Genomic DNA, 14,669 nt, shown 5'->3' on the forward strand with positions numbered 1-14,669 from the left:
TCCCTGGTATGAGATGTCAGATTTTGAAAGATAAATTCTTTAATATTGATTTGCTGAACTTGAGATTCAGTAAGAATGTTCAAAAATTATTGGCAAAGGATACAACAGAATATTAGACCAGCAGTTCATTTCAGTTCAAAAAATTTGAAAACCATGGTCTAAAATAGCAATTTTTCCCTTGTATGAGATGTCAGATTTTGAAAGATAAATTCTTTAATATTGATTTGCTGAACTTGAAATTCAGTATGAATGTTCAAAAGGGATTGGCAAAGACACAACAGAATATTAGACTAGCAGTTCATTTCATTCAGGTCAAAAAAAATTCAAAACAATTGTCCAGAATAGCATTTTTTCCCTTATATGAGATGTCAGTTTTTGAAAAATAAATTCTTTAATATTGATTTGCTGAACCTGAAATTTAGTAAGAATGTTCAGAAGGTATTGGCAAAAATATAACATAATATTAGACCAGCAGTTCATTTCATTCAGGTCAAAAAATTGAAACCAGTTGTCCAAAAAGCAATTTTTCCCTTATATGAGATGCCAGATTTTGAAAGATAAATTCTTTAATATTGATTTGCTGAACTTAAAATTCAGTAACATGGTTCAGAAGAATTGGCAAAGGATACAACAGAATATTAGACCAGCAGTTCATTTCAATCAGGTCAAAATGTTTGAAACCAATTGTCCAAAATAGCAATTTTTCTCTTATATGAGATGTCAGATTTTGAAAGATAAATTCTGTAATATTGATTTGCTGAACTTGAAACTCAGTAAGAATGTTCAGAAGGGATTGGCAAAGGACACAACAGAAGATTAGACCAGCAGTTCATTTTCTTAAGGTCAAAAAATTTGAAACCAGTTGTACAAAAAAGCAATTTTTCCCTTACATGAGATGTGAGATTTTGAAAGCTAAATTCTTTAATATTTATTTCCTGAACTTGAAATTCAGTAAGAATGTTCAGAAGGGATTGGCAAAGGATACAACAGAATATTAGACCAGCAGTTCATTTCATTCTGGTCAAAAAATTTGAAACCAGTTGTACAAAAAAGCAATTTTTCCCTTATATGAGATGTCAGATTTTGAAAGCTAAATTCTTTAATATTGTATTTCTGAACTTAAAATTCAAGTAAGAATGTTCATAAGGGATTGGGAAAGGATACAACAGAATATTAGACCAGCAGTTCATTTCAATCAGGTCAAAAAATTTCAAAACAATTGTTAAAAAATTGCAATTTTTCCCTTATATGAGATATCAGATTTGAAAGCTAAATTCTTTAATATTGATTTGCTGAACTTTAAATTGAGTACGAATGTTTCAGAAGAGATTGGCAAAGGATACAACAGAATATTAGACCAGCAGTTCATTTCATTCAGTTCAAAAAATTTGAAAACCATTGTCTAAAAAAGCAATTTTTTCCTTATATGAGATGTCAGATTTTGAAAGCTAAATTCTTTAATATTGATTTGCTGAACTTGAAATTCAGTAAGAATGTTCAAAAGGGATTGGCAAAGGATACAACAGAATATTAGACCAGCAGTTCATTTCATTCAGTTCAAAAAATTTGAAAACCATTGTCTAAAATAGCAATTTTTCCCTTATATGAGATGTCAGATTTTGAATGATATATTCTTTAATATTGAATTGCTGAACTTGAAATTCAGTAAGAATCTTCAAAAAGGATTTGCAAAGGATACAACAGAATATTAGACCAGCACTTCATTTCATTCAAGTCAAAAAATTTGAAACCAGTTGTCCAAAAACCAATTTTTCCCTTATATGAGATGTCAGATTTTGAAAGCTAAATTCTTTATTATTGATTTGCTGAACTTGAAATTCAGTAAGAATGTTCAGAAGAGATTGGCAAAGGATACAACAGAATATTAGAGCAGGAGTTCATTTTATTCAGGTCATACAAGTTGAAACCAATTGTCGAAAATAGCAATTTTTCCCTTATATGATATGTCAGATTTCGAAAGGTAAATTCTTTAATATTGATTTGCTGAACTTGAAATTCAGTAAGAATGTTCAGAAAGGATTGGCAATTAGACAACAAGAGTATTAGACCAGCAGTTCATTTCATTAAGGTCAAAAAATTTGAAACCAGTTGTACAAAAAAGCAATTTTTCCCTTATATGAGATGTCAGATTTTGAAAGCTAAATTCTTTAATATTTATTGGCTGAACTTGAAGTTCAGTAACAATGTTCAGGCGAGATTGGCAAAGAATACAACAGAATATTAGACCAGCAGTTCATTTTAATCAGGTCAAAACATTTGAAACCAATTGTCCAAAATAGCAATTTTTTCCTTATATCAGATTAAAAACCAATGCGGCTTGGTTTGTTGTAATGATTGTACTCATTCCAATTACAAGACTACAAAAAAGCCCTGTATTAGTGCGGGTTGACTGGGCACTTTGTCGAACATGTTCGGGAGACATCGAGTTTTTCCCCTCTTAGTGCGGGTTGACTGGGCACTTTGTCGAACATGTTTGGGAGACCTCGAGTTGTCCCCCTCTTAGTGCGGGTTGACTGGGCACTTTGTCGAACATGTTCGGGAGACATCGAGTTGTTCCCCTCTTAGTGCGGGTTGACTGGGCACTTTGTCGAACATGTTCCGGAGACATCGAGTTCTTCCCCTCTTAGTGCGGGTTGACTTGGCACTTTGACTTGGCATGTTTGGAAGACCTCGATTCCTTCGCCTCTTGGTAGCGATCTAAATCGCCACTTTTTTAACATGTTCAAGAGAACTCGTTTTCCTCTCATCTTAGTACGGTTCGAAAGTGCGACTTTTCCGAACATGTTCGAGAGACCTATAGTTGTTTGCCTCTTCTGCCGGTTATGTTCGAGAGACATCGATATGCTCCCCCTTCTCCTGAACATGTTCGGGAGACCTCGAGTTGTTGGCTTTTTTGCGGATATGTTCGACTGCTCCGAGGATGTGTGAGTGTCGGAAAAAAAAGAAACAAATCGTAGAACAAGGGCTTAATCTCAGCAGATCGTAGCAACAAGGCTACTCTACTGCTTACAATACCCCGTTCTTATATTTAAGTCATCTGCAAATGATTTAGCTCTGGAAAATTTAGATTTTGATCGTTGCAGTGCTTTGGAGCATTGTCCGCTCCGTGGGCACGTTGTGACGCAGGAGGCGCGAATGATCGCGTCTCTATTCGTGTTCGCTTAAGTTGTCCAGAGAAAAGGAATCGTCGCGTTCTAGCACGGATTCTCATTTAGAGGCGTTCAATCATAATCCAACAGATGGTAGCTTCGCACCATTGTCTTTTCAGGCAAGTGCATGAGCTATTTGTCTGAATCTGCGGTTCCTCTCGTACTGAGCAGAATTACTATTGCAACAACCATTCAACAGTAGGGTAAAACTAACCTGTCTCACGACGGTCTAAACCCAGCTCACGTTCCCTATTGGCGGGTGAACAATCCGACGCTTGGTGAATTCTGCTTCGCAATGATAGGAAGAGCCGACATCGAAGAATCAAAAAGCAACGTCGCTATGAACGCTTGGCTGCCACAAGCCAGTTATCCCTGTGGTAACTTTTCTGACACCCCTAGCTTAAAACTCGTGAAGACTAAGGGATCGACAGGCCATGCTTTCACAGTTTGTATTCATACTGAAAATCAAAATCAAGTGAGCTTTTGCCCTTTTGCTCTACATGAGATTTCCGTTCTCATTGAGCTCACCATAGGACACTTGCGTTATCATTTGACAGTCATGCCGCCCCAGCCAAACTCCCAACCTGACAGTGTCTTTGGCTCGGATCAACCGGCAGAAGAGCGATCTTAATGCTAAAAAGTGGACGTTGAGGTCCAGCTCCGCTTAACCGAATAAGTAAAAAAATGATAAGAGTAGTGGTATTTCACCGGCTGATTGCTCCTTCCACTTATTCTACACCTCTCATGTTTTTTCACAGAGTCAGACTAGAGTCAAGCTCAACAGGGTCTTTTTTCCCCGCTGTTGCTGCCAAGCCCGTTCCCTTAACTGTGGTTTCGCTAGATAATAAATAGTGACAGTGGGAATCTCATTAATGCGCGTCACTAATTAGATGACGAGGCATTTGGCTATTAAATACATTTAATAAATTCTTCAATAGATAAATGTACATTTGGGCATGAGATTGCAGCCCTCACAATTAAATAATTATACACAATATAAAAAAAATATATACATATGCAGCTGTAGAATTGTTTATATGATTTCTATTCACAAATATTATAAGTAGAGTTTAGCGTTAAATAAGTGTCTCAATATATGTATTCTTTCAGTCCGATTTGTCTCCAGTTCATTCCTCCAAACTCAAAGCCTCATCCCAATTTGTTGTCTCCGATCTGTAAGTTCCTTTCTTGAAGTCCAGCCAAATTTTATAGCCCTTCTCCATCACTAAACACTAAGTATCTCTATTTCAAACATATTAAACCCAAACTTATCAGATAAAAGGTTGTAAGACGGTTTAGCGATGGCACCCCTCCAATTAAAACTAATCGAGGAGAAGTTTACCTCCGCTGCTCCGCTCACTCCCTGCACCCAGTTGCGGACATGCTCATTATTATAGTAGCTAACTTTCCTCGAGTGCACATCCTCCAGGTCCGCGTTATCGGCTGACACAGTGACATCGACCACAAAGCAAGTGCCATTGCAATTCCAGACCAGCAGGTCAGGACGTCTTATGCCAGCAGGTGTTGGAATAGGAAAGTCATAGTTACTCCCGCCGTTTACCCGCGCTTGGATGAATTACTTCACTTTGACATTCAGAGCACAGGGCAGAAATCACATTGCGTCAACACCAGTCACCAGCCATCGCAATGCTTTGTTTTAATTAAACAGTCGGATTCCCCTTGTCCGTTCCAGTTCTCAGTTGTTTGTTAATCGCCTGCTGAATCGACCTGACGGTCACAGCTGAGTCAATCCACCCGAAGTCCCTTCGCAGTCCGACTTCGACGCCCAGCAAGCCACGCATCTCCGTCAGCCCACGCCGAGTCCTCGCGCTTCAAGTCCTAGCCAGACAGACCCAACCCTTAGAGCCAATCCTTTTCCCGAAGTTAAGAAACTATTTTGCCGACTTCACTTACCTACATTGTTCTATCAACTAGAGGCTGCTCACCTTGGAGACCTGCTGCGGTTGTGAGTACGACCAGACAAGAAAATAAACGACTCGCTCGGATTTTCAAGGGGTGGTCGACTTATGCGAAATGGCGACGTTTCTGAAGTTAGCTTGCACAGATTATGATCAAAGAGAATGTTTAGAGAAGTAGTCAAATTTTGGCGGCTTGGTGCAAGGTGGTCAAAATCGGTCTTCAAGGAGGATGTTGCAGCGACTGGTGCTCCGGTTATAATTTTTACTATATATGAGGGGCAGGTGCTCCGCGAATGAGTGCGAGTGTGAAGCAAAACTCGCTCGTCGTGGTGGGATAGGCGGCTGCTCTCGATCGGTTGCTGCCTTTCCTCCGGCCTTCGGGCGAATAGGTGCTGCGTTCTCTGAAGTTTTGCTTCGAAGAGGCGCGAATGTTGTGCACAATGTCCTTTGGACAAGGTGAACACACAAAGTGAAAGCGCGAGTTCTGCCGTTCCATTTCAAGTTCAGCAAATCAATGTTAAAGAATTTAGCTTTCAAAATCTGACATCTCATATAAGGGAAAAATTGCTATTTTAGACAATGGTTTTCAAATTTTTTGAACTGAATGAAATGAACTGCTGGTCTAATATTCTTTTGTATCCTTTGCCAATCTCTTCTGCACATTCTTACTGAATTTCAAGTTCAGCAAATAAATATTAAAGAATTTAGCTTTCAAAATCTGAAATCTCATATAAAAGAAAAATTGCTTATTTGGACAACTGGTTTCAAATTTTTTGACCTGAATGAAATGAACTCCTGGTCTAATTTTCTGACGGTCTAAAGGTACCAAGAGATTTAGTGTTCTCATTAAAGAAAGCATGAAAGACAAGACAAGATAGCATGATGGGCTACGTGCGTGAAAGCGCAAGACTTTTTCGAACATTTATATCTTTGGAGTCGTCCAAAGTGCTGAAATATGTGATGATAGCATGCCTTAACGCATTCGTGCTTGCTCGAATGGAAACCTCGCGCATGAAAATATCGCCAATGTACCTTGCAATTGAACTGCTGCTATCAAAAGGCGCTCCTTGCTTGTTGAGAAAGAAGAAATCTTGCGACTTGCCGAGCAGTAAAGATGGCCTTGCCTTAGTATATAATTGCAAATTCTACCTCCTTGTCATAACCTGTCACAAGGGGTCACATGGAGATCACGTGAGATAGCCAACCTTCAGTTCGTGAGACCTTCCGCAGTCGAACGGTGCAAACAATTTTGCCCTTACCTACAAATAATTTTTTGGGGAAAACGACGTTTTTTCCGTATTTAGATTGTTACGAAATACATTATCTGCCGAAATACCTTATCTAAGGGCGCAGATATAACGAAATATCCAGGAAAGGGGAGAAATCTCTTAAGGATATCAGTAGTGGTCCCATGAATATGGATGAACCACAACAAGAAGTCCAAGACATATTAAGCGAAAACGAGGAGTCTAGGCTACTAGACGATGAAGACTCGAGAGAGATTTCTAATGCCACTTTAAAGGGTATACGAGGCATGGAAAATTCCATGACGAACTCGTTACAAAGCCTTGCAAAAACGTTACAATACAGCCTTGCTTCGTTACAAAGCAATTTGGCGCCAACGCGGCCTCGAAAACGACAAGCAAGTCCTTCGTCCTCAGACGACGATAGCTCGTCTGAAACTCCGAAAAACAGGCCCTAGAGCCAAATAACAAGAAGAGTCGTGAAAATCCGGCTGATGAACTTGATAACGCGGTCAATGCGCTTTTGAATAAGTCAACCGATTAATCGGTAGTCGCCGAAAAGACGGCGGCTGGTGGCGACGCCATTTTGACAGGCATTGCCAACGATTTTGACCTGGTCGATCAGTGTGGTGAAGACATCCCCACACAGCTTGCTGAACTTGTAGAAAAAAGAAATAGAAGTAGAAATATCTTCGGCCAAAAAATTGTGGCAAAATTATCCCTACAAGAGTAAACGCAGCAATCTGGTCACGGTTGCAAAGCAAGACACGATCTCGCGATATAAAGATGCAGAAAGCTCAAATGCTATTGCTTAAAGCTCTAATTGCTCAAACTCGAGTGACTGAGAGTCTTCTTAATCTAAAGGATTCGACTCCCCTAGCATCTAAAGCGCGCAGCGACACAGCTGATGCAGCTGTTATTCAGTCCATGGATGCCATTGCATTCGTAGTCCGAGCCAATCATGAGCTAAATCAACGGCGCCGGGAATTAATCAGGCCTGACCTAAATGAACAGTACCGGAAATTGTGTGCAGAACATGTCCCATGCACCACAGAATTATTTGGTGATGACTTACCTAAAACAGTACAAGATATATCAACTACAAACAGGGTTGGTGCGAAATTATGGTCCTAAATCATATAAAGGATCATCACATTCTCGGGACTATTCATACCAACACTCAAAAAACGAGCGTGGGAAGTATCGCCCCCAGAGCTTCCAGAGGAAAAGAAGAGGGGCGAAGAACCAATCACGGGCGCACTGAAAGAGACATGGCATTGTACAAATCAGGTGAGTACATGTCCTAACACTGTAGTAGTGTGTGACAATATTGCAGGTCGCCTGGCAAAGTATATTAATGCCTGGTGTAAAATCACCAGTGATAGATGGCTACTTAATGCCATACAAGGGGTAAACATTGAGTTTTCCGCTAATCCAGAAAAACTTTTTGCCCCAAGACAGTTTGCATGAGATATAGCTATTCTCGCATATAGAGTCGATTTCCGAATATTGCGGCATTATTGTTTTATACATCATGCTGTTTGTTGCATACTAGAGTTGCAAAGCAACGAGGGCAAGGTTTGATCCTCTCCCTCTGATGATGAAGCTATTGACTTTGAAATCCAACGCTTATGAAGAAAGGGCGTCATTGTCCTTTCGCTTCATGAACCAGAAGAGTTCCTTTCAACTATTTTGTTAGGCCCAAAAAGGATAGCACTTTCAGGTTAATTTTAAACCTCAAAAAACTAAATGAGTTTGTAACTTACCACCATTTCAAAATGGAATCAGTGCATACAGCACTACAGCTAATGAAGAAAAATTGCTTTATGGCATCTATCGATCTTCGGGATTCTTACTATTCAGTTCCTATTTCTGCTCAGCATCAGAAATATCTTAAAGTTTAACTGGAAAGGTTATATTTACCAATTTACTTGCTTGCCAAATGGGCTGGCGTGTGCCACCCGCATTTTTTCGAATCTCAGGCTGGCAGACGTCTGCGTTTCAGGAGCTGTAAGATTCGACAACGAATTTGGGCCAGGATAAAAATTACATATTCGGAATCTGTGTTATGTAAGCTTTCTATGGATAGCTGTTTTATAAATTTTGAAGCCGTTTTTTGGTGTTTACTTCGCTCGTACTTCAACGCGCATTTAACGTACATCATTATATGCGATTTCGAATCTCAGGCTGGCAGACGTCTGTGTTTCAGGAGCTGTAAGATTCGACAACGAATTTGGGCCAGGATAAAAATTACATATTCGGAATCTGTGTTATGTAAGCTTTCTATGGATAGCTGTTTCATAAATTTTGAAGCCGTTTTTTGGTGTTTACTTCGCTCGTACTTCAATGCGCATTTAACGTACATCATTATATGCGATTTCGAATCTCAGGCTGGCAGACGTCTGCGTTTCAGGAGCTGTAAGATTCGACAACGAATTTGGGCCAGGATAAAAATTACATATTCGGAAGCTGTGTTATGTAAGCTTTCTATCGATAGCAGTTTCATAAATTTTGAAGCCGTTTTTTGGTGAAAAAACCCCCAGCTTTTTTTAAAATTTCTTTGAAGAAGGGGGGGGCTGTATTTGGTACACCACTTGTCTAAGGGGCTGTTTACATGAATCCGGATTGAGTTTCACCCCAGTTCTTAAGAAATGAATGATTGCAGATTCATGTAAACAGTTATTATGATTTCTTGAGAACCAGGGTGGGTTCAATCTGGAATACTGCTCAATCCGGATTCATGTAAACCGCCCAGTGGAATATTGCATTGTGGCTTAATGGTAACTTTCACTAGCCTGAAAAGTAACATTTTCAGGGTAGTGAAAATTTTAACTTTGCTTATAGCTGTGGGGGTAAAATTTAGATAAAGTATACATTCTCCTTTATACCCTTAAAAAATTTGTCATTTTTTGAGTGACAGTTAGGAGTAAAGTTACAGTAATTACTTGATATCCATTTTCTAAGTATATCTAATTTTATCATTTATTAGAGTTTTTTTGACTCCCAAAAATGAATTATTTACTCTCGTAGATTTACTCCTTTTTTGGAGTGAAAATATAGGAGTAAATTATACAATAATTACTCTAATATGTGTATCCCTTTTCAAGAGTACATTTTACTCCTTTATGAGAGTTGAATAAACTCCCATAGTAGCAAAACTGGAGTTAAATTTACTCCCGGAGTAAAAATAAAGGAGTAAAAAGTATTCCAATATTTGTACTCCTTTACTGGAGTATATTTTATTCCTGCAGTGGAGTAATGTTTACTCCTAGTGGTGTTAATGTTTAAATATGAACTGAAGTGGAGTAGATTTAACTCTGGTTTTCGAGTGAAATACACTCCATTATTTCTACTCCTCAAACGGGAGTTATTTCAACTCCTACGGTGGAGTTAAAATTACTCCCCGAAATTAACAGTGCATGGCATTTAAAAATCCCGCGTTACTCTCGCAAAACGCTAAATTTTACCGCATCCCGCGATTTACTCTTGCTTGCGTGAGCATTATTTAGTTACTGGTCCTAATTCTAAATTACTGTAGGGAGCCACCTTTTAAAAATGTCAAGGACCGTATAGTATATAAATGAACATTAGAACAACTTATGTCTGAGTAATATTATTAAACTTATGTCTTTTAAACAATATCATGATTATCATCCCTTACTATTGAATGATGGTAAATATTGAATGATGATGGTGTATAATATATATGTATTTATCCATTTATGACTAAAGGGGGTGGAATTGTCTATATAATTGTTCCAAATGACTTTGTGACAAAGAGGATGTTTGTTATTGAACTAGTATTGAACTCTTAATGCAAGAGTTTAATGTTGTTGCAAGTATTCGGATCCTGTGGAGACAGCCATGCCCTTATTGTAGGGTGTTAGAGGTTGCCTTTTGAAAGTGAGATGATAGCAATGTTGCAAGATTTATTATTTATAACAGTTGATGCGATTCTGTGCTAGGAATTGTTATATTACTTGTGGTGAGTGTATAGTTCGTGTGAAGTGAACTCGTGATTATCGGTGAAATCGGTGATGATGAAGTTCACATGTGAGCATGCTGTTTTTTCGTGTGTAGTTGACTGTCTGTGCGAAATAACAAGAGTTTTTTTCCTCGTTTTAATTCGTGTATTTTTTTGCAAACTATTCGCTAAAAATGCGAGGAGGACTACATTTGAATCACGAAGGTAATGCAAAACTTTTTAAAAATTTTGTAGATATTATAGCAACTAGTCAGCATGCTTGAAACAAAATTTCAATGAATGTCGAGCCTAATGAAAATTTCCTAAATGATTCCCTTTTTCTGAATTCGCAACAATCCGAAAACCGTAACGCGGTACTTCGCTCGTATGTCACACGCATTTAAGACCGCAAAATTGCTGCACACAATTCTATTTTAGGGCTAAAAAAGAAAGGTAGGTAGTTGTGGGGAATTTTTTTCTACGTTCTACCGGCTTAAATTCAGTAAAGGTTTGATCATTTGTCTTCGAACTTAATCTCTTATCAATAAAGTCGAGAGGAAATTTCATCCTTACAGATTAAACTCAAACCACGTGCAATAAGGATGCACGCATTGATTTGTCGTGAATAATGAAATTTAATGCTATAGCTTAGTGGGCCCTTAGTTATATATAGCACTGTATATATGCATGTTTTCTTAAACTTATCAGCATGCCTTTAATGACCATGTTGTTAGGAGCCATTAAAAATGAAGTTCAAGATTTCGAGAAACCATATAATACTTACTTTTAGTTCAGAGGGCAAATTTCTCTCTTTCTAGACTCTTTCAGGGGGGGGGGTTATTTAAAAGGAGAAGTTCGTGACTTCGTGTAGTTATTGCTGACGCAGCGAGCGAGCCTGAAGCGAGCGAGCAAGTCAGCAATTCTCATTCGTACAGGGCTCTGAAAGTAAGATTTTACTTCCGTTTTTAGAACCAGCATGCATTGCTGTTAACCGACCAGAATGCATCACTGTGCACTGCTGTTAACTGACCAGAATGCTTTGCGTACATGATGCTATAAATACAGGGAATCTGAGTAGTTTAATTAGTTGATTTACTTAGGTTTAAGTAAATCGAAGTAAATTCTACACTTAATATATCCAATTCGACTGATTATTATAGTCGTTCGCTGGCTTTTATAGCACTATATTATAAAGTCAGTTATAACGACTTGTACAACTTTTAATCGTGGCTGTTTGTGCTATACATTTGACATTTCCTACGCATGCGAAATGTTCTTATTTAATTCATGCTGTTAATAAATAAAACTGATAAAATAAGCGGATAACGATGCAATTGCTTTGCCTTTGGTGTATGTTGTATTCATTATATGGCCTACTGATTCCTGCCTGGTCTTACACTATACTGAATTTGCTTAGTACAAACAATTTATAACGCTGACTGAAAAGAGACATTTTTGGGTTGTGTTCCTCACTTTAGGAATTTATTTAGTATTTATCAGTGAAGACTTTTATGGTAATTTGAAGCCTGTATAAATGCGTTTATTTTATACTTAAAAAGCGTTTCAGTTAAATGTCGTTACCAAACCGTTTGGTCGGTCGACTTTTTGTTTGAGTCTGATTTGATGTAAGGCATAGAATAGGCAGTCAAAAGACATGGCATCAAGAGTTCAGGCAATATGTGTACAGTGGACAGAAAAGTATAGCCTTTTAGATTCAAATTAGCGAACAGTGGACAGAAAAGTATAGCCTTTTAAATTCAAATTAGCGAACAGTGGACAGTAAATCATAGCCTTTTAAATTCAAATTAGCGAACAGTGGACAGAAAAGTATAGCCTTTTAAATTCAAATTAGCAATAATTGTAAGTGATTTTATTGTTCTCATATGTTTTGAGTTAATGATACGCGACGAAAACTTTTTTTACAAAAGAGATCAATTATAATTTGTGCTTGTGCTGCTGTACGCATAACTAGAAAGTCTTTTGTTTATGGCTTACTAACTTGTTTGAAGCGATTATAGCTTCTCTGACAAATGAATTCAATCGTATACGGCATTATGCTTGATTTAAATCTAAAAGGTTATATACCTTTTTTATACACACTGTATAATAGAAAGCGTTTCAGAAGGATGCTTCGCATTAAAATATTGACAGCATATATTAAATATTAAAGCATCATCTAAAATTGTAAAGTCCCGTTCATGCTAGTGGAATAAGCACAAGCAGAAATGCAAAAGAAAACTTTGAATTGAATATTTTTTTCAATTCACTGCGTTGTCTGCTCCCATGTCGTAATGAATCTAAAAGTCTCTATTATGAGCAGGTTCCTTGCATTTTTCTTCTTATCGTGAAGTACCGTAAGTGCAATGGGAGCGATTCATGCACCGCATGAATAATTTTGTTTTGACGTCAAACTGTTGTTGTAATAAAAAGTCAAACAGACAACTTGTGGCTTACTTGTATGATTATCTATTGTTTGACTTAAATTAAACTTGACAAAACTTTGAAGTGTTAACTTCAGGCCGCTTTTGCAATCAGGATTTCCGATCCATGTGGCCTTCCGCTGTGTATAAAGCTTGACACTAATATCATTGTAAACTCATTTCAACCAACTATTCATTCGGTTTGAAGCAAGTTCTGAAAGGTAAGGATTACATGTTCTTGCTCAATTTCTGGTATAGACTGTGTTATAAACAAATTATTTGAACTTTTAAACGGTTGTTGTTTATAGAATTAATATGGTCATGGTGTGTCAGTTGAATACGCCTTGAAGTTTGGTGTGTTTCACGCCTCTTTAGTCCTTCAGTTTTTGTGAGATGTTATTTGTTAGGTGATTTGGCTTTTTTTCTGCTTTTTGTATCAATAGGAAGCAGCAATTACCTGGGTTGATAAAAGAAGCAAACCAGTACATGTAAGTACTAAAACTGATAGATGTGAACGTGACACGTAGTTTGATAGTTATATAATTATGTTATCTTCATGCAACCATTCACCTGATCTTTCGTCCTATAAACAGTCTCATTCAAAGGCACTTATGTTCTTTTCTAAATATTCCTCTTATTTTTGAACACAAATCCAAACAGTCAAAGCAATTGGGAGCGCCTGTAAAACGTCATCCAATTAATGCTGATGGTAATTGTTTATTTCGATCTTTATCTTTATCGATCTTTATATTTAATGTTTTAGTTATGCCTACACGCCTACGCATTGATAAGGGTACTGAAACGGCGGATATGGCCACCATGCACTCCTACCTTCTATCAAAGCATGAAAGTGATGAAGATTCAGCAGATTGTGTCATTTATGGCCCATCTACCGAAAACAAGATAGAACGATGGTGGAAAGAGTTACTAGAAAGACTGGAAACATTTTTTAAAGACCAGTTAAGGAAGTTATTAGAAGATGGTGATTATGAACGAGATATTCCAATACATAGGTACAGTAGACTGTACTACTGGGTAAGCATTTAGTTATATTTATCTGCAAAGGACTAATAAGTTATCTTTTCTTTCTTACTAGAAATATGCTGGCATATGTGTATGTTCCAGTAGTTCAAAAAGAGTTAGACATCTTTAGAAAAACAGTGTGGAATTCTCACCGTGGAAGAAAGCAGCAAAAAAAACAACTTCCTTGTGGGGTTCCTGACCATATATACTATCACCCTGAGCAGTATGGAGGTGAGCGATGTGGCTACATTGTCAGTGAAGAGCATTTGGAAGAAGTTGCGAAGTTATCTGGTGTTTTGGAAGACACAGATGATTTTCTGAATGTACAATTCCGAGCAAGTTGTGAAGAGCACATCCCAAATACTGATGAAATAAAGCCTGACCAAGCTGCAAATGCATACTTGTTCCTGAAGTCACCTTTAACATAAACATACAACTGAAAAGGATGTGACAAATAGTGCGGTTCCAGAAAATATCCATATAACTCTTCTCCCAATCATGTAATGTATAATAATTAGTAGAGACTGATGGATGGGTGGATCATTTTGGAGATCTAGGAGGGTGTTATGGATATTTTCTGGAACTACACATTGGGGGGGAGGGTGTAGTCCAGGTGTGAACATGAGAAAATTTAATGTTACAAAGCCCATTATAGAGGCCATTAGAACCAATGGTTGAGGCCAATCTAGCAAATAAATTGAACTCTGTTCATCAGATCAAAACTACATTTTGGAGTTTCTTCAACTGTCTAAAATACTTATAAAATACTTTAAAAATCACAAATCCCCAAACCTGATCAAATTACTGACCTAGACCTGGCTTCTACATTTCAAAACTACCTTTTCCATGTTGCATAATGTATGTATGGAAAAAATATGGCAATAATGTCGCATAAAGTTTGTACATAGGTTCATACTTAACAAATGTAA

At 37.7% G+C, this 14,669-nt stretch overlaps 1 protein-coding gene across 1 annotated transcript; it reads left to right on the top strand.

Moving 5' to 3' along the window:
* Window positions 1-7,119: 7,119 nt before the first annotated feature.
* LOC114543489 lies at window positions 7,120-14,168 on the top strand. Its single transcript, XM_028562451.1, has 4 exons — window positions 7,120-7,443; window positions 13,161-13,205; window positions 13,378-13,730; window positions 13,814-14,168. Exons 1-4 carry the CDS (start codon window positions 7,120-7,122, stop codon window positions 14,166-14,168), a joined length of 1,077 nt encoding a protein of 358 aa, XP_028418252.1.
* The last annotated feature ends 501 nt before the right edge of the window (window positions 14,169-14,669 follow it).

The sequence above is a fragment of the Dendronephthya gigantea genome, unplaced genomic scaffold (genome assembly GCF_004324835.1).
Source record: "Dendronephthya gigantea isolate DGI-Jeju-01 unplaced genomic scaffold, DenGig_1.0 000467F, whole genome shotgun sequence".
Taxonomy (NCBI): Eukaryota; Metazoa; Cnidaria; class Anthozoa; order Malacalcyonacea; family Nephtheidae; genus Dendronephthya; species Dendronephthya gigantea.

Coding starts and splice junctions, on each gene's coding strand:
- LOC114543489 (XM_028562451.1), top strand. CDS start 7,120: ATGCAGAAAGCTCAAATGCTATTGCTTAAAGCTCTAATTGCTCAAACT. Junction 13,206..13,377: donor AAAGAAGCAAACCAGTACAT/GTAAGTACTAAA, acceptor AAATCCAAACAG/TCAAAGCAATTGGGAGCGCC. Junction 13,731..13,813: donor CGAGATATTCCAATACATAG/GTACAGTAGACT, acceptor CTTTCTTACTAG/AAATATGCTGGCATATGTGT.